General features: G+C 38.8%; 1 protein-coding gene across 2 annotated transcripts in view; it reads right to left on the bottom strand.

Moving 5' to 3' along the window:
- POLR3B (RNA polymerase III subunit B) overlaps window positions 1–25,003 on the bottom strand; it is a 75,609-nt gene that overhangs the window by 2,144 nt on the left and 48,462 nt on the right. For both annotated transcript variants that reach the window (XM_032688977.1, XM_032688978.1), the window contains 6 exons: window positions 24,439–24,556; window positions 23,014–23,156; window positions 12,291–12,394; window positions 11,233–11,399; window positions 8,849–8,962; window positions 3,098–3,271 (listed from right to left, as the gene is read on the bottom strand). In XM_032688977.1, the coding sequence (XP_032544868.1) occupies window positions 3,098–3,271; window positions 8,849–8,962; window positions 11,233–11,399; window positions 12,291–12,394; window positions 23,014–23,156; window positions 24,439–24,556 (820 nt within the window). The remainder of the gene's footprint in view (window positions 1–3,097; window positions 3,272–8,848; window positions 8,963–11,232; window positions 11,400–12,290; window positions 12,395–23,013; window positions 23,157–24,438; window positions 24,557–25,003) is intronic.

Here is a 25,003-nt window from a genome sequence, read left to right on the forward strand (position 1 = left end):
TTTATGGTGGGAGGAAGTGATCTAAACAGGAGCTGTTCTCCGATGACAACAAGCAAGCAGTTGTTCTCAACAGGAACAGCCTTGCAAACTTTGGAAGCCTGACAAGATACAACTCTTCTGCTGTGCAATGTTTGGCATCTGATTAGAGCTCCTAGAGACTGCGGAGCACAGACTACTCACTACACCGTTCTAAGCCTGCTTTGTACTTTGATGGAGACCACCCAGAAAGTTTAAGGTGCAGTAAGCACAAAACTCTGTCAAACAGATCACAGAAACAAGTACTTGAAAGACCATTTGGTACTAGAATTGATACTGAACTGGTTATGAAAAGGCAAATGTATCAAGGCTGAATCTGAACCAGGAACAAAATTTTTCTTCATGTATTTGTTAAAGTGCTCACAGTCAGAGTAACTCCTCAAAGTATCATCAAAAAAGGACCAAATTCTGCTCGTTGCATTCAGTGGAGTTCTGCCCCTGAGCATCTGTACAACAGCAAAGTTGGAAAATTTGCATAAAACCAGTACATCATAGTAAGTTTCAACTGCATTTTCTACAGGGACAAATTCTGTCACTGCCACAACAGCCTCCTTCCTCTGCAAAAACACCAATTCAGGCCCCAACACTGATCTGCCGTTACTGTCTTGCAGAAAAACATATCCAGTGGCTAGTCCTTGTCTGAGAGGAAAGGCTCATCTTCCTTAAGATATGCACTCTTAATGCTAGCCACCAAACAATGTTTCTAAAAGGTTTCTTGCAGCAATGTCTTATTAACGCCAGAGTCACTGAAAAGGCCTGTTTGGAAGTTTCTCTTAATGACTTGGTCTCTACTGTGATGCTCATTATAGGGCCACTTGCTTAAGCTACTGGTAGACACAGCATATAATTTAGCAGAAACTTTCTCTTATTGATTACTCACACATCAGACAGCTTTTCACAGAGTCAGATTGCAAGAATGTCTGGCTCTGTCTGAGACAGTAGTTTCTTTCACAGTTATTTAAGGAGTTACTAAGGTTTGCTGCGAACTTCAAAAAAAATAAAATGTATTGACAACACCTTAAAAATAAAATGTAATATTACTGCTAAAGTTCAAAGTCCTAATTTTCTTCAAGGCACCCTCACTTCCTGTGGGCTCTGAAAATCAAGGACTGCTCTGAAAATCTTCAAGGACTGCTCTGAAAGTCAAGGTCTTATTAAAAAAATAATTGAGCTGTATCTGCACGCAAGTTTCTTTTTAAGGCAATACTTTTACACTGTTAGAAGTGGTTGGTTGTTTGACTTATGGCATGTCCCTCCTTTCACACAATTTCCTTCAACTATTATTTGCATTGTAGTAGTTTTAAGAGACCTGGATCAGAAAAAGGCCTCAGTTCTTAGATGCAGTGAACACACACTCAAGCAAAACAGGACTCTCAAAAAGAGTTACTGCACAAAAACCAGCAGGGCCACGCCCAACTAAAAATCACCAACCACAACAGGATGCACAGAGTAGGCCTCATCTTGCCTCTGGATTACACATGTGTTTCCTACCTCTGTCTGAACTTCTGCTCCACAAGGAGCAGAACTGCTGCTGTTAGCAGACAAATATGGTGCTTGATTTCTGGCCAGAAGCCACACGCTTAGAAGAACGGTCTGATCAAGGGCAGAAACAGTAGCTGCCACTTTTACACACCTACAAACTGAGAACACACCTTACTTTCCTACTTCATTATATCATGGAAAAATCACTCTTGAAGCACTAAAGTGAATAAAGTCCGATTTCCTGCCTCTCCCAATAGATTGATATTGATATCCAAGATGTGGCAAGTTTCCAACAATGTTCTTTTGAGGTGTTTAGAAATCAATCTTTCTCCTGCTCTTTCAAACTCTCCATCTTTCCCTGCCCTAAATATTAGAGTAACTTGTAAATTGAACTCACACCATTTATTTTTTCCTCCCTTAGTCATGGGATTCCAGGTCACCTGTTTTCACAAAGTTTGCAAGAACGTTGTATCTCAAATTCCCACCAGTCTCATAAGTCTGCTTTTCTGCCTGGCTAAAACAAAACCAAGCTAAAGCAAAATGTTTCCCTCACCTCTAAAGAACATAACCAGAAGTTTGCCTATCTTCTCATAATAGTGGTGTATTTTCAGCATGCTACAGGGCAACTTTAAATCTAGCATCTCAAAACTCCTGAAGAGAAAAGATGGCTAAAGCAAAGCACACAGTGCTACAAATCATGAGCTCCACACAGCTTTGACATCCAGTTCTATGTTTCCCTTACATAAAAAAGTTTGATTGTTGGAGACAAACTCAGTACTGGTTTAGGTCTCAGACTAAGACAGCAAAATCATTAGCTAGTCTAGAGAGAAGTTGCTTAGGGACAATGCAGGTGGGCAAAGCCATCTAAATTTTCAAACAGGTGCTTGTCTCTCAAGTTCCAACATGGGATTGGTGCACTTGTCTGATGCTTCGAAGAGGAACTCCTTGTTTTACAAGACTACAAAGCAAAAGGCATTTGGGAGGGACAGAACACAGGCATGGTATGATGAACTCCACAGCTAGAGGACAAGAAAGCAGGGGATGTTGCTTTCTTCTCCTGTTCTTCTGTGCCCACCGTCTCTTCAGCCTTGTGAGGTTTGACAAGTGATTGTACCAAGAAGGTGTGCAACCAGCCTAGCTAGTCACCTCATTTCTGATGGCAGAAATGTCAAGTACATTGACACAGTGATTTTCCCCTTTATGAAAAACAGATGATATAATTGGGCGTTTGATAATCCCTTGCAAGGATGGGATGGAAGTCAGCAGACAGACTGAAAGGAACATTTCCCACAAGCACAGCTGGATCCACGGCTGTGGATGAGAATACCTGTGCTCCCACAACAGGAGAGATCTCTGGGCCATTGATTACACACTCAAATTAGTACTAACTCCAATCAGACCACAACAAAGAACCATCCCCTGTCAACAATCTTCCAAATACCGATTTAGAACATTGACACTCTTGTGATTAAGATGCATAGGACTGTTAATTGGTGTATGTGAGCACTTGAAAATGGAGAAGCACTATGACCAAGGAGAAAGTTCTATTGCACAGAGGCATATTTACTTGACAACTTACCAGCCAGAGTACCCCAGCAAGCCACACTGTCCACAAACATCCACTTCAAAGGCATCACTTGAAATCATCAGTCTCTCCAACAGAAGCATGCTGGCTCCATAACCTATCAAACAATCCCGTTCCATCTCCCCAAGACGTAAACCACCATCACGGGATCGACCTTCAGTGGGTTGCCTTTGAAATAAATATTTGAAAAAACGTAGTAAGTATTCCAGAACATACATTCTATCACTCTAGGAATGACTGGCTTCAAACTGCAGGAAGAGTACAAGATCAATGGACAACTGCGGTCTACAAACCAGAGTTGCTGATCTCACAAATGTGTTGCTCCTGCACTAGCAATATGATGTAGTTTAGTTCTGTCAACAGCAACTGCAGCATCAGGCCACAGCTCTACCTCACAGAATGTAGCTGAGTCAGTGAGAACAAGAGACAGAACAGTATCCAAGACAATCAGGACACAGATCTGGCATTCTTTTTTGATGAGATATTCATTATAGTTCGTAGCTGAATGATGAATCAGTATTCACCAGCTAATAAATCAATCATCAACCTAATGTTTCAGCTGAACTACAGCTAAACCTAAATTCTTAAAATAAAAATGTTTCTGATCTGGGAGAGAATACCAAAATAAATCAGCAAACAAGTAGTACACATATTGTTAACTCATTATGAAATCCTACTCTTTTTATTTTTTAAGTAGTATTTATCTAGTTGTTTTTGTTGGGGTTTTTTTCATGTCTGATGGGTAACAGACTGATTTTTGTATTGTATAGGTTCCTGGTTTTCTAGTTCCTCAACACAAGTCAAACTCTTATTTATTGTTTGGGAAGATTCCCTGTCCTTATAGTGCTAGAGGAAAGTTTTAACAAAGCAATATAAGTACACACTAAAGATGTTGAGGTAAAAAGGTAAGGTACAATATATTATTTAACATTAAGACTGCTTAAGCCATTTTTTTTGTTGGACACAGTCAAAATTTTTAACACCTTGTTCGTCATACTGCAATTTTGTACAGTATCAGTTCTACTCTCGTGTACTAGCACAATGCTGTAACACTTAAGTTGTAAATATCAGAGCAAACTATGAGGCAAAACCAATCCTAAATTCCTGAAGCACTATTATATTAAACACATTTATTATATATTTATTAAATATTTCAATCTTCATATATTTTCTGAAACGTGGCAGCAAGGAGAAGAAATTTAAAAAATGTTACTGAGGCTTAACTGCTCAATGAAACCTCCTGTTTCCGATGCCTGTAGCACTGCACTTCACCTAGAATATTCAATGACAGATCTGGCCTATAACTTTTGAAGTATATTTTGTTAATATTATTTCAAACAACTGAATTTTTGAAGACGTTAAAAAAAAGGCTTTGCCAACTTACTGCAACTCAGAGAAACGGATTTATAAAAGTTTTCAATATCTAATAATTTTCTGTAACAAGTAAAAAATACATCTAATTACCAGACCAAAATATCTTCTAAAGATATAAGTTGTATTTGTTTTTAGGGAGAAGTAATTTCTCTTACTTTGACCACACTGGAACTTTAAAACTAATCTGCTTGTAATTCAAATCATCCTTTTCATTCATATAACCTTCTGTTTTTCCCACTGTTGGGAGAATGGATAGAAGTTGTTTACATCCTGATTAAACTCTGCAGGGCCCCCTCCCCAGAGGATGGCACCATCACTGTTCAGATGTGTTTTAAAGGACTAACCCTGTGGTGAATGCAGTTTCTCTTCTGAAGACCCAAGAGGCAGATTTTAAAAGCAGTTTGGACCTCCAATGATACAGGCATTTGCTACAGTGCTAGAAGTGCCCGACTTCTTTTTACAAACTGACTTTTACAATATTACTTAATGCATAAGCCTACTTTTAGAAGTTTCACCAGGTGCTGTTCCACAGGATAAAATGGCAAAATAGCTATATAAACGTGAGCCCAAATAAAGCCTCAATCCAACTGTGGGAGGATAAAATCTCTTGAAAAATTATGGTGCCTCAACTCCATGGGTTGATATGCCATGGGTTTTCCAACAGATACAGGATGAAGATTTCTAAGGCTGATGAAATCCCATTAAAAAAATACAAAAAGGCCCCCCCCAAAAAAACCAACTCGAACCTTAAGCTTTTTTGTTTCACTCCCACTGTCAGCATGACCTCATTAAAAGAAAAGAAAACAAAAACATCCCTACCTAAAAAATATTTTTTCTTAAGTATCAAAAATTTCAGTATTGAGACTGGGCCTTTGAAAGGAAGTCTATCTTCCGCTTCTTAAGTCTATTAGATTCTTCTTCCAGCTCACATGAGTTTGAAAATTCCTCACAACCAAAAGTTGTTGATTATGTTTAAACAGTATTTATAAAGCATTTGAGCTTCCCCTTTCCCTCTATACACATGTACACTGCAGCTGTTGCCCTGGGCAACTAACTTCTTTCTTTATTCTAAATATAACATCAGAAAACAAAGCAGACTCTTGAAAACAAGATTGGGAATATCATTAAAAAGAGGTATTTTTATTATTAAGAAAAAAAGATAAGTTCGTAAAATCCTTAAATGCTAAAACAAACACAGTGACTCTTTAAATAAAAAATAAGGCCAAGTGATCTTCATTCTACTTAACTGCTGCCTTTAGAAAAAAGCATAAACAATTAACTTCACTGTTTTTAAGCACATTAAGAACTCATTTGCACTAATTCTGCATTTTCTGCAAGAACAGTGCATTCAGCTTAATGGTCGTGTTCCTTATTTCATTGGTCAGTGGGGAGAAATAAGTCTACCCCCATGAATAAAAGTAGGCCTTGTAGGTCTCAGCAGATCTCCCTTGTGCCTGTTAGGGAAAACCAGCGGCTAATTCGAAATGAAGTAGTTGGCTGAAACACTGATGTCCAAGAAGTGGAGTATTACCTAAAAAACACTGCCTGAAGCAGGAGGGAGTACTGTCCTCTCCCAGCCCCAGAGCACAGAGAGGAGCCCTGACCAGTGTCATCACATTGCTTCCCTGCAGTATGACAGGAACTGGCTCTGACAATGTCCATCAGAACAACCATACATGTAGAAAGCTTATATTGCTCTCTTGTAAGAAAAACTAAAAGCAGCTTATCTTTTAAAAAGATTTAGCAGGACTGGGTATCTGGGCAACACCATATATAGAACTATGTTATAAATTAATTGTCAACTACTCATGGCATTGAAATTAAGTATTGCGGTTCATTTAACAAGTACCAATTCAGGGGCAACATCCTGGTGGGTTTTGACTGTGTTGACAAAAAGTGTTGCTTTGCAATTCTACAAAGTCTTGTTTTAATCAGGACGATAGCTAGAATCAGTGATGTTCAAGAAGCTCAAGTCTTCTGCCTTATTCCAGATGGAAATATAGCTTTGCTCTGTCAGTTAAGGTACATTTGATATATAACAAAATGCATTTCAAGACAGTGACAGCCAAATTCCACATTGGAAGCTCTTACAGGATTACTTCTGAAATCAAAAAAGAATGTTAGATGCAATCTACTCTCCAGGAAGTGCAATGGATGATAAAACAATAGTGAGTATGAAAGCTGGCAAAGCAGACTTTCTCCACAGAGGCAATAGCAATAACAAATGTTTAATTAGTTGAGGAGAAAAAAGAAAATTCCTAAAAGACTAGTCAAGAGGCAGCATAAATTGAGCATCCACTAGCTGTCCTGAAAGTCAGATAAAGAGCTGGAGTTACACAGTATGATGCTACTGACTGGAACAAAGAATTTGCAGAAAGTAAGGGGTGGGGGAAATAACACCACTTTCATCTTTACATATAAACATTATGCTGACTTGGAATTTAGGTTTCATTTAAATTCAGTACCTCTAAACAGCTGACAGGTTGGGGAAACAGTACAAAAGCAGATCAAGGGATTTGGGTAAGCCAGGAGGTCCAGTAAACCCTGTGCACTGTTAGCTAAGACAGAGAGTTTTAATTTTCATGTGAAGCACCAATAAGATGCCTAACACACTGAAGAAGAGAAAATAGGGCAGATAGCCTATTATTTGGGAATATCATTTATGTTCATATAAGCAAGCAGTTGTGGTAGGAAATAATGGTTGTGCTACACTTGCTTTTCTCAGTGTGGTTGATGGAAAAGTTCAGACAAGAATTACGAACGCTTGTCATGATTTCTTGCCTTGGTATTTACTTCCACGGAAAATGCGAGACAACTTCAGTTTGTCCTACAGACAGTGTGAGGTTGGAAAGCAAAAAGGCACAGGAAATATGCAATGAAAAGCAAAAGAGAAAGACACCTCTGTATCAAGTACAGCAGAGACCTGCACCTCCATTCTCTAATAGCACATCAACAGGTAGAAGCTGTACCCATAAGAGGACAGACTTGCTAACTTATCGTGCAGACAGAGCAGGAGAAGTGGATCCATGCATATGATAAGAGGCATAAAAATAAATTAAGAATTAAAGAATATGAATGATGATTGTTATAGGGAAGAGTAAGGGCAGGATAGACACGGCTGTGCTTACATCTTAAAAACAGTACAAAGATTTCTACCATCAGAATCAGTACAAATTTTGACTGGTCAAAGAGTACCACCATGCAAGCAGGTGAGGTATAACGGTGTACATAACAGTATAGAAAGAACAGCAAAGGACATTTGGAATAGTCTTTGCTAGAAAATTCAAGATTAGCTGGAAATAAATTTTCTGGCAAGTTTTGGCAAGTAATCCTACTGTGATGAAGAGAGGTGAACTAAATGACCCACTAGAAGCATCCCCAAAGCCTGTGCCACTAAATTCTTTTTTGTGAGTAAGGAGTATCAGCAATTTAGAATGTGAGTGCAAGCAGCCACAGAGCTTGGCTTTCAGAAGAAAAAGTAAGTAGCACCAGTAAAAGCAGGAGGCTTCAAATTCCCCAAAGGGTCCACTCCACCTTCAGGAGCTTATATTACCTATTACTCAGAGTATACTTGCTTGACTTCAAAATTTGACACCAGAAGACACCAACACGGTAAGTAATCATTTCGCTGGAGAGAAAACCAAGTTCAGGCTTAGTGCAAAGGAACTGAAGACATCTCTGTAACTGGGCAAATAAACAGGGAGGTTCACTGTTGAAATCTCTGTAACTTTTGCCATTTACTTGCGTGAAAGTGCTATTCTCCAGCGGAGTATTGAATGATAACGGCGAACTGGCACATACAAGCCTAAATTCAGTTTTAGAATTGAATGGAAGAGTCTGCAAGGCAAAGTACAGTACACCAGGGCTGCACATTATTCTAATGCCTGCTTGCACTACACTAGGGCCAATCCATTTACTTTGTCTTGACAGGCGAAGACAGGGGCTGCATCAATATTAATCTGCTGTTTACCAAAGGGTGCTGAAATATTAGAAAAGAATTTCTTCCTTCTACTCATAACTGATTTTGTAGAAGTACAAAATTAGAAAAAACAAACCTCCTAAGATACCTGTGATACAGGCAATCTGACAGGAAGGAGCCACAGTGTGTACTGTGATTCAGCAGGTGGTATTTTTAGCAACTGCTAACAAGTTTGAGAAGCAGACTTAGTTTTGGACCACACATTCTGGACATTCAGAACAAACTCCTGCCACAGACTACTATGAGAGTTTTTAGTCTGCAGCACTGTAATGATAGGTCATAGCATTTTGTGTCAAGTATGAGAAGGTAAACAAACTTTGTTTTATATGCATCATCAGCTGGGCACACTTCTGAATGTACACAAGAATTTTGTGCTTAGCCTGTAACAATACCTGGTGAGCACTGCTCTGGGTCCTCGAGCTCTTGCATGCATTTTATCCAACACCATGTGCTTTAGTTTCTGGTAATACACAGGGCCAAAATAGATATATGCTTCCAAAGGTTCCCTGAAAGAATAAAAATCAAAAGAAAACCAATATTCACAGTTATCACACATCAACTTAAGAGAGACAAGAGTGTCGTGCATAGGAGAAATTCAAAACAATTTGGAAATCACGAGTCCTACAAAAATGTGTTTGGGCTTTTTGGGCAATTAGTCTGAACCCCACTCCCAGGGAACCCTTCTGAACACTTCCAACACCATATGCTGCTGTATCCTCTCCGGAGAAGAACAAGCTCCTGAACTCTGGTCCTGTGCTGGGCAGACATGCTGCTACAGCTGCAGGTGCCTGTCTCAGCTGTACCATGGTAAGTCCCTCCTCTCCCTGTACAAGACTGTTTCAACAGTGTCATCAGTAACCAACAGGGACTGTAAATGTATCAGACCCTGAAGGGTGATTTAGGGTATTTCTATTTACACTCCTTCACAAAGGTAAGCATATACGTAAACAAATATATGCAGCATAAATGCTCAAAACACCCTTTTTGTAGGAATACTTTAAGAAATTTGCATTTGCAAGAATAGCTTAGCACTGGCGCACTATGAGCCTGAAAGTACTCAGCCACTAATTCTCCCTGCACTCCACTCCTTGCACAACTCAAGATCCAGATGGGTGGAAACCCTCCTGGAGTAGCTGTGCATGAGCACAGCTGCCCCTTCAGCCCTGCTCAGCATCCACAGGACAAAAACCTCTGCCCTGGCTGGCACTGGGGGCTCAGATGAGCCGAGTAAAGGGCTCTTGAGGATCGTGTTTAGGCACTTGCATCAGCAAGGGAACATCTGTAAGCAATAGAGGGTGTTACTCCATTCTATGAGCTGGAGTAATGGCTAAAGATTTCTGTGTTAAAAACACCCCCAACTGTAAGAACTGTGTAAGCGCCTAAAGATCAGAAAGCAACAGTGAAAAGCCCTCAGTCATTTCCCAGCTACCACATTCAGCCCAACTACCACCTTCAGAACTAGGAATGACCAGATTTAACACAGACAGACTCAGCTTGGCCACTGGTTCATCTAAAAAAAGAAATAAATGTCTGTACAATGTAAAAACAAGCAGGAGACAACAGTATTGCACCTCCCTTCCAGAGTCATTATTGACGTTACGCAGTGTTATTCCAAAAGCTGATTATTGAAGAAAATAATAAAAGTTAACTAGACATCTGAAATTTGCAAACTTTCACATTGTTATGAAATCTGCCTTCAAATTTCATAACAAACAGATTAAGCCTGTGAAATCTGCTTGGAAAAAAATATCAGTATCCTTAAGCAAATTCTCTAAATAGGGCACTACAAAGTTGAAGTTTTAGGATGGGGGATTTTTAGAGCTAAATGATTTTATTCTCCCTAGGAAACATGATTAGTCAGATTTTTTTAAAAGCTACCATGATACATCAATAGAAAGTGTTTCAACAGCAGAATATTTAATATACAATTTATGGAATATGGAGTGAATAAGGAAAACAAAATCGTATCTTTGAAACAAAAAGAGAAGCAACATATGGAATAAGTTGGTAGGAAAGGCAATTAAAATAAAAAGTATATAAAAAAAACTTGCAAAAGAGACCTAAACTCCTTCCTTGAGAAGAAGGGGACTGAAAGGATAATAAAAATAGCAGGAAGGTAGGATTAAGATACATTTTGGAAGGGCAGGCATGTGAAGCCATATGGCCTTTTCCTGTTCCTAAACTATCTTACGTTCTTTGAACTCTGTTCTCAGAAGCCAGTCTGATCAACACAGCAGGAAGTTTCCAGACTAGAGTATTATGCCAGACTGAAACATTGTATAATTGAAAGAAGAAAAAGAAAAAAAAGGAAAGAAAAAAAAAAGAGTGCACACAAAATATTCCCAAGGAACAGATGCTTGCCTCCAAATCCATATTTACAGCATTATTAAAGTCAACATGAAAATACTTATCTCATTCCAAGCATATAAGACTTTCTGCCAACAGAAACCTGAAATTTCTTACAATCTGCCAGAAAGAAAACCTTGATTTTAGCTTTTTTGTCAGGCAGTAAAAGCTGGGAAATTTTCATATGTACCACAAGGGCCATTCCCATTATACAACATACACACCAGTAATTCTTAAAACGTGGAACCACAAAATACTTCTAAGAAAAAATAAACTCATGCCATTCTTCATCCTCTTTTCTCCATCTCACAAAGCAGTTTGCAAATAAGAGAAAGTCCCTGCTCTGAGACATAAGAAGATTTTTCAGATGTGTCCCAACAGGATTTCCCACCTCTCCTGAAAAATCTAAATCTATACAGCAGATTCTTACCCAGTGATACCAGATGTTACGTAGTCCTTCCCTAGGTAGTTATAACCATGGCGAATAAGATCTTCACACACATCCTTAACTTTACTGCCGCCAAAAGCTGTTCCATAGTGAAATCTGCCATCGAGGACCCCAGCCTTTCCAGCTAGGAGTTCAATTAACTTTCCTACCTGTGCAAAGAAAAGCAGAGTTAACAGCCTGGTCATTAGTATGGGCACATAAGTTTGTCAGGCAAAGTGACCGACATGGCAGCCGGGGTTATTACAAGCAACAAGAGGAGTGGAAGAAACCCAAGAACAAGGGAGAACCTGTGTGAAGGGGGAAAACTGGACTCATGGCAGGGTCTGGGAACACCTCTTAAGATCCAGAGTCAGGTAGTTCCACTTTTTTCAGTTGTCTGGAAAATGGGCATCCTCCAGCGTGGCCGTGTGCTGTAGGAAACGGCCTTAGGGACTGACACGCTGCAGTGCAGCAGGGGGAACAGAAGGGAAGACGCCAACAAAGGAATAAAGATCAGAGGCTGTACCAAGTAATCAGTGAGGTCCCCTATAAGGGCCAGGTGGTGAGGTATTTAGTGTGACCCTGCAGCACAGGTGCAAGACTTGCATCAGTTCCAGTGAGGCAGGTATAATGTAATAACTCTAGATATATAGATATATACGTCTAGAACTGTAATCGAAACTCCTCTTCAACCTTCACCTCACAGTCAGCCCCAGCTAACTTAGTGGGCACAGGCAATAGGGAAGGAGGAGGGAGAGGAAGAAATTTTCAAACAGAAAGGATGCAAGTCAAGTATTCAGTTGCATTCCTCTTAGCTTGATAAAGAACCAAATGAGAATGATGCACAAACAGCCTGCATCCCTACTCCTTTTACAGTCGGATGTTTCAAAACAGGTGAAAACAGAGGGCTGGATACTTATAGGAGGGCAAGCGTGTGGCATGATGACGGGAGAATACTCTCAGTGAAATCATGCTTCAAGCTTTTTTGTCTCTTCTGGCTAACCTCCTCCTCTTTCCCTATTGGGCGACACTGTCTCTTTAATTGTAACATAACCACTGACCGTCATACGCGATGGGAAGCCATGAGGGTTCATTATGATATCTGGACAGATTCCTGTATCACAAAATGGCATGTCTTCCTGAGGAACAATCAGTCCACACACCCCTGCAGAAGAGAAAACATTTCAATTCACAAAACAGCAAACCACCAGCAGGGCTGACGCTCATCACCAGATTTTCTTTAGTGTTTTCCTCCTCCTCTCTTTCTCATGGATAACTTTTTACCCAGATTCATTACCATGGCCAGTGCTCCCAACCTGCAGACTAGAAGAGAGCCCTTGTCACAGGAATTGCAAAATTAGCATATGCTTACATAAAGCTCTCAGTGGTTTGTGAGTTAGCAAATTAGGAAAGAAAGTTTAGGTCCAGTTTTCAGAGGCAATCAGAAACTTCTGTCCAGTCAGACTGGAACACCTCAAGGGAGATCTGTTTTTTAAAGCTGATGCTATAATTTCCTGGGAAAAATATTAAGAAAGGTGGCCTCTTACAATATGTCTTTGGACATAAAAAATTATTATTGATTTGAAATTTGTTTATCAGATGTATCTTTGCTAAATACTGTCAATAAAAACATATCAAGTTGGGACTTTGACAATGACTGAGAGGAGATAAGCAGGGGAAAATACATTAAAAAACCAACAATGATTTTTTCAGGTAACATTCATTTGCTGAGCAAAGACTGCTTTTGAGAATTACAAAGTACAATCCACTCCACAGACTGTTTTGATTTTGTCAGTTCATGAACACAAATTGTTCCTTTAAAAGTTTTGGAAGCTTTTTTTAATCTCTATCAGTATTGGATGTAAAACAAAGAAAATCCTCCATACTCTAGAACTATTGAGGAAAGAGTAAACAGAAACACACAAACTCATTTAAAATGCTTTATCATGCATCCCAAGATTTTCCTTACAACCCTTACAACTGTTTCTACAGTGAATTCTACAGATCAGTGCATTGCAGCTATAAATGATCAAGAGATTTGACATTCAAATTCAGGTGCTAAAATGCAGCTGCTTAAGCCCATACTCCTTTGAACCAAAGCTACTGTTTCAGCTGGACAATTTCTTCCAGAAGCCCTTAGAGCTGAAAAAGTCTGCAAGCTATTTGAGATCAGCCTACTGCAACTGTGCCAGAGCACACTTTGGGAACAGTCCTGGAGTGGAGGGGGCTCCTGGAAGACTGAGAGTACTGGTTACATCCCTAAAAAGGCATCCCCTGACCAGCCAGTTCACAGGGGGATATTGGCGTCTGCTCAGGAGGGAGCTCCTCTTCCACTGTCCAAGCAAGACAGGGATAGGTGTATGGGACAGTAGCTAATGGAATGAGAATGGTAAGTGTGGGGGAAGGGAGCAGAAAAAAAAGGATTGGAAAGTCTGGGGCAAAGGGGGGTGTGTGCGTGCTGTTGTATTTAGTTTTTAAACCTACTGAAACTAATTTTCATTGTTCTACTGTGATAAATCAGTAACATCCTTCCATCCCTCCCTTGCCAAGCAGCAATCATTTGCTGAAAATGAAAAAAAAAAAAAAAGCAAACCAACTCAAAAAACAACACACCAACACCCTATCTCTTGTGTGCACAGCTTTTTGTTTTGTCCTAAAATTTTATACATACTTTCTTGTATATGTATTATGGTGCAAACATTTTGTCTTATTTGCATTTACTTCTGAGAAAGCATTAGGTTGCATCTGGACTTCACGGCACCTGTAAGCCAAAAATTAAATCTTAGCTAACTTAAAATTACTTTAGGCTCTGAAAACCTTTTATATGCCAAGCTGGTTCCCATAGCAGACAGCCACTGTGTTGTTTGTTTTGTGTGAAAGTGAATGATAAAAGATCCATGAAATCGACACAGAAAGGCAGAACAGCAGAAAGAACTGAGGGCTCTCCATCATAGCGGCTTCTACCCTCCGCTGACTTGTGTAACAATAGGACCTACACACCCAACTGCAGATCTAACACAGCTGTGCATTTCATTAGATGAAGAGCACTAGTGACACAAGTAAATAATTAACTTATTCTGGTCCGCTGACTGTGGTTATGAGACCAGTCATAGCTGACAGATTTTAATACAAGTTAACACAAAGACAGCATAATGAGCTTAGAAGTTAAAAACAAAATATTTAGACAGAATCCAGCAATGTGAAGCTCACTAGGCCATTTATAAAGTTTTCTGTTTTACAGAGGGAGAAAAAAAAAGAAGAAAGAGAAAAGGGAAAGCTAAAAAGCCTCAATTCTAAGCTTCTGTATTTTAAGAAATTGCTGAGTTTTTAACAGATCTATAGCACGTCTGTGTGTATTTAGAGGACAGAGAGAAGCTTCTTTCTCCCCTATGTTTTAAGAAAGTTCATTTTTACTCATAAAAACTGTTAAAAAAGCTGAAAGGTACCTTTCCTACACACAACACTACTTCTAGAAGCAAATAACTTCAATTCATTTTAAAATGTAAACCTGGTTTTATTTTGTGATCGCTTGCCTTCAGAAGCTCTTTGAGAGGCTAATGCTTGCAGGTCTGCACTTTAAGCTCCTGAATTTGCTACTCTTTTTCATGCCTGATCACTGAGCCGGGTTTGCAGCAGGGGAGTACCAGGCAAGCCAACAGCTGCAAAAAAAGCGATCAAGTGAATTAATCCACGTAAGTGGAATTATCACTTGCAACTGGCTAATAAAACAGTAAAGAGAAAAGAAGAGGCTGGATTCAAAACAGCCTCAAATTCCAAATATTGCCCTGTTCAAGTATGAACTGCATTTCACAACTGAGATGCCCAAGTACTCCTCATACAACATTCATAAATAGGGCACACTAAAACTAGTGGGCAATTTTGCTCTGTGGCTTTACTACAGGCTAGTATTTCTTAACTGTTACTGATTTAGACATCACATGAAAATTGAACCCCAGCATTCACAGAGAACATACAGAATAACTGACTTGCATTTACTTCCCTTCCTCTCACAGTTTTTATACGCTGCATCTGAAATCGAGCAATAAGTGCTATACTGCAGTGGGCCTGAATTGGCTCTCACCTGTACATTCTGGAGACTCATCTAGTACAAGAATCAAATATTAACAACCAGAAAAGGCTGTAGACAAAGCAAAAAACAAATTTTTTTTTTAATGTGGATTAACTAGAAGGTTATATGTTTGAGCAAAAAAGCATCTAGCAGCTTGCAACATCTCATTTCTTTTCAACTGAAAACCAAATTAAATTCTAGAAAAAAACTTTGCACATCAATTTCATAATGTCACCTTAAGAGGGAAAATCAGTGAAAATGCTACAAAATTTTTACAACATCAAAAAGAAAAAAAATTGCATTAATAAGCATGGCAGCTTAATGCAAGGGTAACAGTTTAAATTAGAATAAACCTAAATCAGACATCTACAGTGGTTTAACATGCAAGTATAAAACAGCCATTGGCAGCGTTTTTCAGTGCTATTGTATGCCAGCCAGTAAATGACAGCCCCCTGACTATGCATGATGGCCCCCAGCCCCACACATGTTATCAGCATCAATGCTGACAGCATCTCAAACCCATGTACCTCCACAAGGCCCTGACAGAGCATAAAGATCCCCTCACCCCTGTACTTTTGTCCTTTAAGAGTTTCTTTTCCTAATCAGGAGAAACTTGGGTTTCCAGAATTGCTGCCTTTCATGTGGTTGGTTTTACAGTTTGCTGACAGCCACGAACATACCCAGACTTGTAAAACCCCAGTTTAGCAGAGGGGGAAGGGGGGTGGATGGAAGGGGGCAGGGACAAAACACAACAGTATGGGAAAGTTTTTCACCAGGCTATGATAAGATGCCTTCTATACACACACATGCCAAATGAAAAAAAAAAATCATCAAATAAGTCAAAACAACCTAATATAGAAAACTAATTACTACCAGCAGGAGGGACATTAGAGAGCAAAGGAGACAAGTGAATAGAAGCAGCAGTAATACCAGCTTCTATCAGCAAGATAAAAAGAAGCGCATTACTAAATGCACTTGTTTACTTATTCTAATGACATGGTGTCAAAAGAACTAAAACTAACTTGAAAGGCATCTATTTTTGGTTTACCAGATCTGCCAGAATTTGGGAATACTCCTGAGAAATAAGACTACGTCACATAATTAAGCGAAGTTGTAGCTGTAACACAGCGCTGTATATTATGGACAAGTGACAAACAGATCTGCAAAAATTAGTAAGGCTAAACAAAAAAAGTACAGCTGCTTCAAAACTCTCTAATTACATACTGCGTTGGCTAACTAAGCATAAAACAAGTCTAGAAGAAAAAAGTGCTGCATCGCATCAGCTTTGTTCAATATTGAATCATTCACTGATCTATCCTATCACTTGCTACATCCCATTTGACATAAGAGGTAAAGAACGGAATTAAAATTAACAGATAAATAATGCATAAGTAAACTTGATTAGTTTTCTTATTAAAAACATCACTCTAAATGAGAGGAGGTGCTAGAAGACAATACAGTTTGTACACTGCTTTCCCATGAGCTGCTGAATGGTCTGATGTGATAAATTTGCATAGTCTGAAGCACACAAAGAGCTGATTAATTGAAACCCTTACAATGCTTCTGGAAGCAGCTATTGTAAAACAATAACCATAGGAACTTTACAAAATACACATGGCTGAATGAGTCAGGAGCTTAATAAAATGTGTGTTCAGGATACACTATTTGGAAACAGAATTAGAGATTTTTATTCTGTGCCATAAAACGCTAAATCACCCTAATTTCAGAGGTTCAGTTGAGGATTTACTGAAAAGGTCAGAAGGTTACCTGTTTGCTGCTTGAGATAAAAAAATGCTGTGATTTTCTTCTTAAGACAGCAAGCCAAGCAGTAGTTTTGTTAAAAATAAATAGAAAAAACGGCATGAGAAGTTTTAATAGCATTCTTACATTTTTTCATATTCAACTTCTGAAGATAAAAATAAGCTAAGAAATCCCTACCTTTCCTGATGCCTAATAACTACTAATCATCACACATTCCTGCAGTCGATAACAGCAAATTCTTCTTAATGCCACTTCAACCATTTAATTACTATAAACCCACTGATGTTCTATTAGAGATAAAGTACTAAGTCCGACTTGTAACATGGGGGAAAATGACACAAGTAGCCATTTAAAACTAACATCTTATTTTACATGTTCTGCTTATACACACTGCACAAGTGCCCATTAAAAGGAGAAAGATAAGTTGTTCTCAACTATGAAATTGGGCAGGCAGAAGGCAGATGCTCAAACTAGCAAAAAATTTCAGAAAGTAAGCAAGGTCCAACTTTGTTAGATAAGTAGTATTGTCATGAAGTTTATGTAGTTGACAATGCTGTGAATGGATTTTGTTTTGACACTAAAGAACATGGTTCATTTAGGAAAACAAAGACCATCTTTCATGAATTTAAACTTGCTTCCTTGTCTTTAGAGTTGTTTAAGTGCAGATACTTCAGAAAGGTTTAATCCTTTATCTTAGATCTTCAGCTATTAAAAAGCTTCTGTTTGCCAGTTCAAACAATCTCTTGCTTAAATACAGTTTTTCCACTCCTCAGGAATACTGTTCAGTATTGCTGCTTAGTTCTGTGATCTACAGGACCTTTGTTGGAGGTGTTAATCCTTTTTCACATGAGAGACTGAGAAATGTTCTTTCAGAGAAGTGTTATATTGCTTTTTTCACATCAAAGGAGCCCAACTTTTTCCTCATTGTGACTTGTAGCAAAGCAAGAGGAAATCTGGAAATATAATAATTTAGTTTGTATGGAACTCAGATGAAGCTCCTTTAGCTTAACAACTCTTTAGCCTTCTGTGCTTTGAAAAGTGACTTTGCTTGAAGGATATGAGATTAAAACAGCAAAATAATTAACAAAAAAGGTTTCTTTATCCTTCTGGAAAATATGTGATGCAATATAGTTAAAACAAAGTCCTGCAGCTCAGGATAAATCGTCTCTGGTAGGTAGCTGTTCATTTGTGAGATGGCAGAACCTTAAAGACTTACAGACTACAGGGACAGTCCCAGTCCCAAAGATCTTCCAGCAACATCCAGTTTGAAGATGAATATTGAAATAGAGCAAAATATTTGCATTTCAGAACACAACATAGTGGCCTCATTTGTTTTGTTTTTTTTTTTTTCCTTCTCCCCATATACTTCTTTCTTGACAGGCCTTGAAGGAAAGGCAACCTTTTACAGGCAGTTTGGAAGGTGTGCACTTAAAGCATGGACTCGTGCGAAAAGAGGGTGTGGTGGACACGCCAGAAGTGGTGACCCTTGCCAATACCATGTTGGCATGTGAGAGGACACAAAGAAGGTAGCAAACACAGAGGCAGTGACATAGATCTGTATTATTACAGAGGCCTACAAAATCTACCTACATATTTAACGAAAGGCTTTTCTGTAACAAAAGGCTAAAGCTGGTTTGTGAGATTTAATCTGTTGTATCCCAGACACTTTCTAATTCCCTTACTCTGCTTCCTTCTGCCCCAGTGACAAAGCACAGCTTTGAAATACAAATCAATTTGGAATACAGGAAAAAGACCATAAAAAAACTTGAGACATGGTTTGTGCAATCTCTTGTTTTGCACATATTTAATTATTTTCAAACTACTACTATTACAATTCCATAAAATCAAATATCATCTTCATGCATTCCTTCTAGAAAATAAAAATATTTTACAAAAAAGATTGACAATACAGACAGAAATATGCTTTCTCTCCTTCTCACTGAACCATGGTACATGTTAGTTTAAGCTCATCATAGGTTTAAACGGCCCTATAACAGGCTTAAAGCTAACACTCACAAATTAAACTTGGAGTAGTAATCACCTGCATTCAGACAAAGATGAGAGAAGAATCCAGGGCTAATTAAAAATTCTCTCAATGGAAAAAGTTAAACTGTTAATACTACGATTTCTGTTTCATGATTGTCTATATTCTTCTGTTATGACTGATCCTTCCCCGGTTTGATGTCAGAGAAGGCTGATACTACATATCATTTTAAACAGCTATCAAAGGAGATTTTTTTTCTTTCCTTTTCATACCTTTTCTCCAGTTTTGTCATTGTCAGTATTTGGTTCTTCGTTGTATACTTAAGTCGCAAAACAGGGAACTGTTCTTGTCAGTATTTTTTCTAAGTATCTATCAAAGGTATCTTTATTTCTCCTTTCTCCCATTTACTGTAACATCTTTTCCCATAACGCAATACAAGCCAGTGAACTGGGAGGTTTACTACCAGGAAGGCTATGTGTCCTAGTAGAAGGTAATAATTTAGAATATGATCACTCCCCTGCTCACAAGGGATTACTACAGACTGGTATACTGCACAGCTACAAGCACATGCCTGCAAACTCTGTAACACAACAGCTGCAATGTTCCTGATGCAATGTCAGACTAATCATGGCTGCTCTCAAAGTTCCCTACAGCATTTAGGATATTGTTTTTCATGACCATGGGACTTCCACAGGTATTGGTTTGCTCTAGACTGTGAAATGCCTTATGTACATTTAGTGGTATGGAAGGCCCTCTGCACCCTAAAGAAATACTGCAGCCTGCCTGACAAATTCATTTTCCTTCTGTCATTCTTCCACTTTCTCTTCTCTGATGGTTCTAGATTTGTGGAGCATCCTTTCTCTTACTTTTTGAAGAGATATGAAAATCAGTTCCATTTAAATTCTGTTCAACTAACTATTTCAATAGGTGCACATCAATAGCCCAAACGAGGAGAAAAACTTAACTTGCTTAATTTTTTCATGCAAATCTCCATAAATATTTATCATGATTAACCAAGCAGCTTCTTTAATATAATTTGTAGGGTTTTGGTATTTTTTTAATTCTAGTAAGAAAAATTGTCCTGCAGAGTACCAACTGTATTGTTATATAATAACTAATAACTTGCTGCTAAAATGCTGCTTATCACTTCTAAGGAGAAAGGTCTAATTAGGCGAAGCTCAAAATATATCAAGAAATAGGCTTTGCTCTAACAGCAGTCATAGGCTTTTAAGCACTGCACAACTTCACTGTGCATCAGACTAAAGAAGTACTTAAAAGAGACTCTACACAAAATCTTCCTGAAGGAGGACCCTCCTTGAGAAAAGGAAGGAATAGGGCAGTTGAATCATTGCAACTGTTCAGCTCTTTCTGTTTGCCTCTGAAGCTAATGATCTTTCTCTCATCACCTAGCGAAACTATCCTATAAGGCTAAGAACTAGCCTGGATTTTATAAGGAAAGTCAAGAATGTACTGCTGCTTCTTTAATTTTTTGAAACCTTCAACAGTACTGGTTTCCAAATCGCTTGGGTACTCAGTGAGAATAACTTCCTACTTTTAGATCAAAAGCCATCTTAAAAATACAATCAGGAGAAATGTTTCAATGCACATCAGAAGAGTTTCTATTTCTTAATGACAACAGAAACAACAGAAGTATTTCTTGAGAATACAGAGTTTCAAGAACCAGTTTTGTGGGTCTGTGGAAAGACACTGTGAAGTATGGGTGAGAGGAGGAGAAAAGCTTGGAGAGAGGTGGAGAAAAGCTGCGTTCACTAGTCTTATAGAGAACACACAAACTTGAGGCAACACCTGGTAACAGCTGACACTTTGATCAACTACTGCCTTCTGCACCCATTTTATCTCTTCTAATTGACAAGTTTGCTCTGGGTAGATGTCCTGATCACCTAACCTGGAGACTGCAGAAATGTGGATTACTGTGGTTAGCTCTGCATCTCATGACAGAGATATAGTCTTTCACTTCAGTTACACCTGGCCATCTCATTGCCACTGATGCTTATGTACTTCCATAGCCCTGGAAAGTCATAAAGGAGTTCAAGTTTGACTTCAGGCTACAGACATGAGTAAAGAAGTGAACAGTGGCATGGAACATTATAAAAATGTCACATTCCACAGGAATCACTTCTTGCTTATGCCTGGGGTCAGCTGTAAGCAACCACTCTTCATACCTCTTTCAGTCACGCAAGCACTAAATATGCTGGAGGTGATTCTGTTTAAGCTTCATTTACGAGAGCTCCAGAGCTGCATACTGCCTGTCTACTAGTGACATATGCTGCAATTTCATCTCTTATCATTGCCTCAGATCTACATATGGACGTTGTCAAGTACCAGATCTCTGCTGACTCCAGGGCATATTTGCTCACACAGTTCTTTGGTTCTGCTCCAGGAATACAGGATCATAACAAATGAATTGGTGAATCAGCACAAGATCAAACCCAACACGATGCTGGGAGAGGAGTAGGACTGTCACAAGGTGCTGAAAGGGATGCTTTCGGGGAGTTCCTCCTAACACAAAACACTCTCTCCCATGTGTCTTCTGACAAAGAGAACACTGCTCACAAGAGGCCAGCTGGTTTGCAAGACGTCCCTTAGCTAGTACTGCAATTTGATGCATTTCTGCAAAGTTCATTACCTACAACTAGTTTTAAGTATTAGTGTTTCAAATCTAAACAATGTCCTCTGTTATTTCCTCAGTTCCCTCCCTCTGCTCTCCACACAGGCCTAGAAGATACTTATGTCACTAAATGTCAGAGGCTAGTGTGCTTCACACTCAATGTTCTGCTTCAGTTCCTCAGAAGTCAAAGTAAGGAAGTAAGTTTTTATTGTAGTAGTTACTAAGGCAGGATCACAAGGGGTGTATGTGCTGCAATGAAAAGGATTTGGTAATATCAAACTCTTTACCTCCCCACCACATTTGACAAGAGACCAATCAATCTTCTCAAACCAAAATAAGACCTAAAAATGTAACAAGATCAGAACATTCAGGTAAGAGCACAGCACATACTGTAAGGCAGAAAGTCATGCTGCAAATACTAAAAATCTAGATTTTCCAAGTGTACAGAGAGATGAGAACATGTCAAAACCTGTCCCCACACTGAGACCAATAGGATTAAAACATGTTTTTAAATTAGTCACAGTCAGACTCTTTTCAGTTACTTCTTTCTTAACACCCCTCTCACACCTCCCAACCCTTTGAGATTCAGAGAGAATGATCTGAAACATTTTTTCTGACATTAGGGTCAAAGGGAGTCCAATGTAGATAAGAAAACAAGTTACTGATTTTCATCTTACTACTAACATTAAATTTGAGAACTACAAGTCACCAAGCAGCTTCCTAGCAGGAACCCATTTTCAGTTTTTGGTTTGAAGATCCAGAAGTGCTCCAGATCATGTCCCAGGTGTATTTTAAAAACATTTTCATTTTCTTTACGGTCTCTGCTGATACACTCCTAGTTGTGTTCCTGATTTGCTTCCCTTTCACACTATTGCTCTGAGCTATCTATCTTCAGTCTTTAGAGCAGTATGTCTGCACAGATGACTGCAAACCTTCCATTTAATCTCTGATCTTTTCTGTCCGTTCAGAATAGGCCTTTTCACTCTTTTCTCCAGTTTCTCTCTCGATAACCCATTGACAAACCTATCACCTAAACCCAAATTCTCACCTTGGAAAAAAAAACCCAACCAAACCTCAACCTTCTTTTTTTTCTTTTTTTATTTTATTTTTTCTATTTTCCAGATTCATAAGTCCACTGAGAGTTGTGTTTGTCCATACCTGCCCTCAGTTTCAGAAACATCATTGCTAAATTAGGTGAACTCAAACAAAAAAAGGAATATGGTTTTCTGTCACTGTATTCATAAAAGATCTGAACTAATCAATGAAAACATGGATGATGATATTGTGTATGTATAGTGGGCATACACAACATGAATTTATTTTTATTAATGTGTAGCTTACCTTTCTGCCCATGACGACTGCTAAATTTATCTCCAATTTCTGGACGTCTAGTTTGCCTTAGCAACATTTTGATCAAGAAAGCATCCTCTGCATTTGATGAAATCATTACTTTTTCAATGTAAGAGTCAGTGGCGCCTTTGTAGCTAGTAGAAGAAGCCAAAAACATTAGTTTTACTTTGATGAACCAAACACAAGTTGCAAACAACTATCTGTGTATTGGTAAGCTTCTGGCCAAACTGTAATCTTGGAACTTTTATATATATATATATAAAATCTTTGCTCCCCATATATATGTAAACATGTAAGTCCAGAGTACAGTATGTTTCTGGAAAATAAAAGGTTCAAGAGATACAACAGAAACTAAGGGAGAATTAAGCTGAGCTTGTAAAGAGCAAGGTCTATTTTTTTGTCACATGGGCATTTCTTGACAGTAAAAGCTTCCTTATATATTTAAAATTTCTTGATCTTCAGTCAAACAAAAAAATGCTAAATATAGAGTTATAATTGAAGAAGGGAGTTTAAGAAATATATTTTGAATATTTAAGAACAAAATTATATTGTTGCCTCACTTCTTAGTAATAAGCTCGTGCAGTAAACCTAGAGCTTTCTATTGTTTATGAAACACAAAAATGTACAGCAAAGTGATTCCTGCCCTTCTGATCTGGGCACCACTTGCTTGCCTTTCTCTCTGCTAATTTACCAAACTGTCAAGGTTATTCCTGACAAAACAGTGACAAGCCCTTCATTATTTATTTATTTTTACATTTAATGCAAAATTTTAATCTCACACCTCAGAAGCCCTTTCTGGTTCTTTCAGGACAAGATGGGAAAACCTCTTACTGGTTGTTCTTTCCCATTCACTGGTGCCTTTCCGATTGGAATGGCCATAATGAGCTGACTGTCAGCCCCTGAGATAGGAAGACTTCCATCTCCCAGCCTCCTGCCCGGCAAGGCAAAGGCTGAGCACCAGTCAGCACTGGCCATTTTCTGTGGGAGCCAGTATGGAGGACATGTGCCACCTCTCTAAGTACATACGTTCTCTGCCCTCCCACTCATCCTGCTTTTCTCCTGTTTCTCCACCATTTCATCATGAGTGACATCTCCTCCCTCTTCCACTATTTTACCTCTCTCCTCACTTTCTCCAAACCTACTCAGGGATGCCTCTCTGTGCATCCATCTTCAGGAGAGTTCCTCCCTCTCTTCACAATTCCAGCGTTCCAAGTGTCAGAATCTAACTTACTAGTGAGTAAGTAAGTGGCCACACACTTCTGAGAATAACCAAGGCCCTGAAAAATCAAGGCCTAGAGAACTCGATCTAATTTGCAGAGGGAATTTTATTCCTTTGAGTTTTCTAGAAGCTGGTATTTTCCCAGATACTTTTCCTCCATGTACCTTCCCCAACTATAAAGTTATGTTGCAACATACGTTACTGGCACATCTTTGTACTGTGGCTGCTGAGGCACACCGCTTCCTTCCAGAGGTGTCTGGGTCACAGTTGGCATAGATTTGTTCACAAGGACTTGCTTATTTTCTACTTTTTCACCTACAGAGATCAAGAAAAAAAAGCACCATGAAATCCTATCTGGCTACCTGTGTTAGAAATACATTTTAAGCTTTTAAAAAACCGTAAGCTGCAAAACAAACTGGGAGGAACATGCCCAGGAAGTATGCCATGTTATTTTACTAAATATTGCATGGTAAGGGAATCATTAAACTAGCTTTCTTTAGTAAACCAAAACAGAACAGCTTGCATGCTGGGTGCACTGAGAGAACAGCTATTCAACATACCCTGGTCAAAAGACTGCACAAAAAATATCTGAAGTCATCTGTTTTAAGTATGGAGAATATTAACAAGCAACACTTTAATGAACAAATTTTAGAAATTCACATCTAAATTTCTGACATCGATCTCTCCCTGCATTTACATATTTCTATTCATTCTGGTGTCATATATAGCTTTTTCCCATTCCATTCCCTTATCCTGCCCTTC

This window comes from Chiroxiphia lanceolata, chromosome 5 (assembly GCF_009829145.1).
Source record: "Chiroxiphia lanceolata isolate bChiLan1 chromosome 5, bChiLan1.pri, whole genome shotgun sequence".
Classification (NCBI taxonomy): Eukaryota; Metazoa; Chordata; class Aves; order Passeriformes; family Pipridae; genus Chiroxiphia; species Chiroxiphia lanceolata.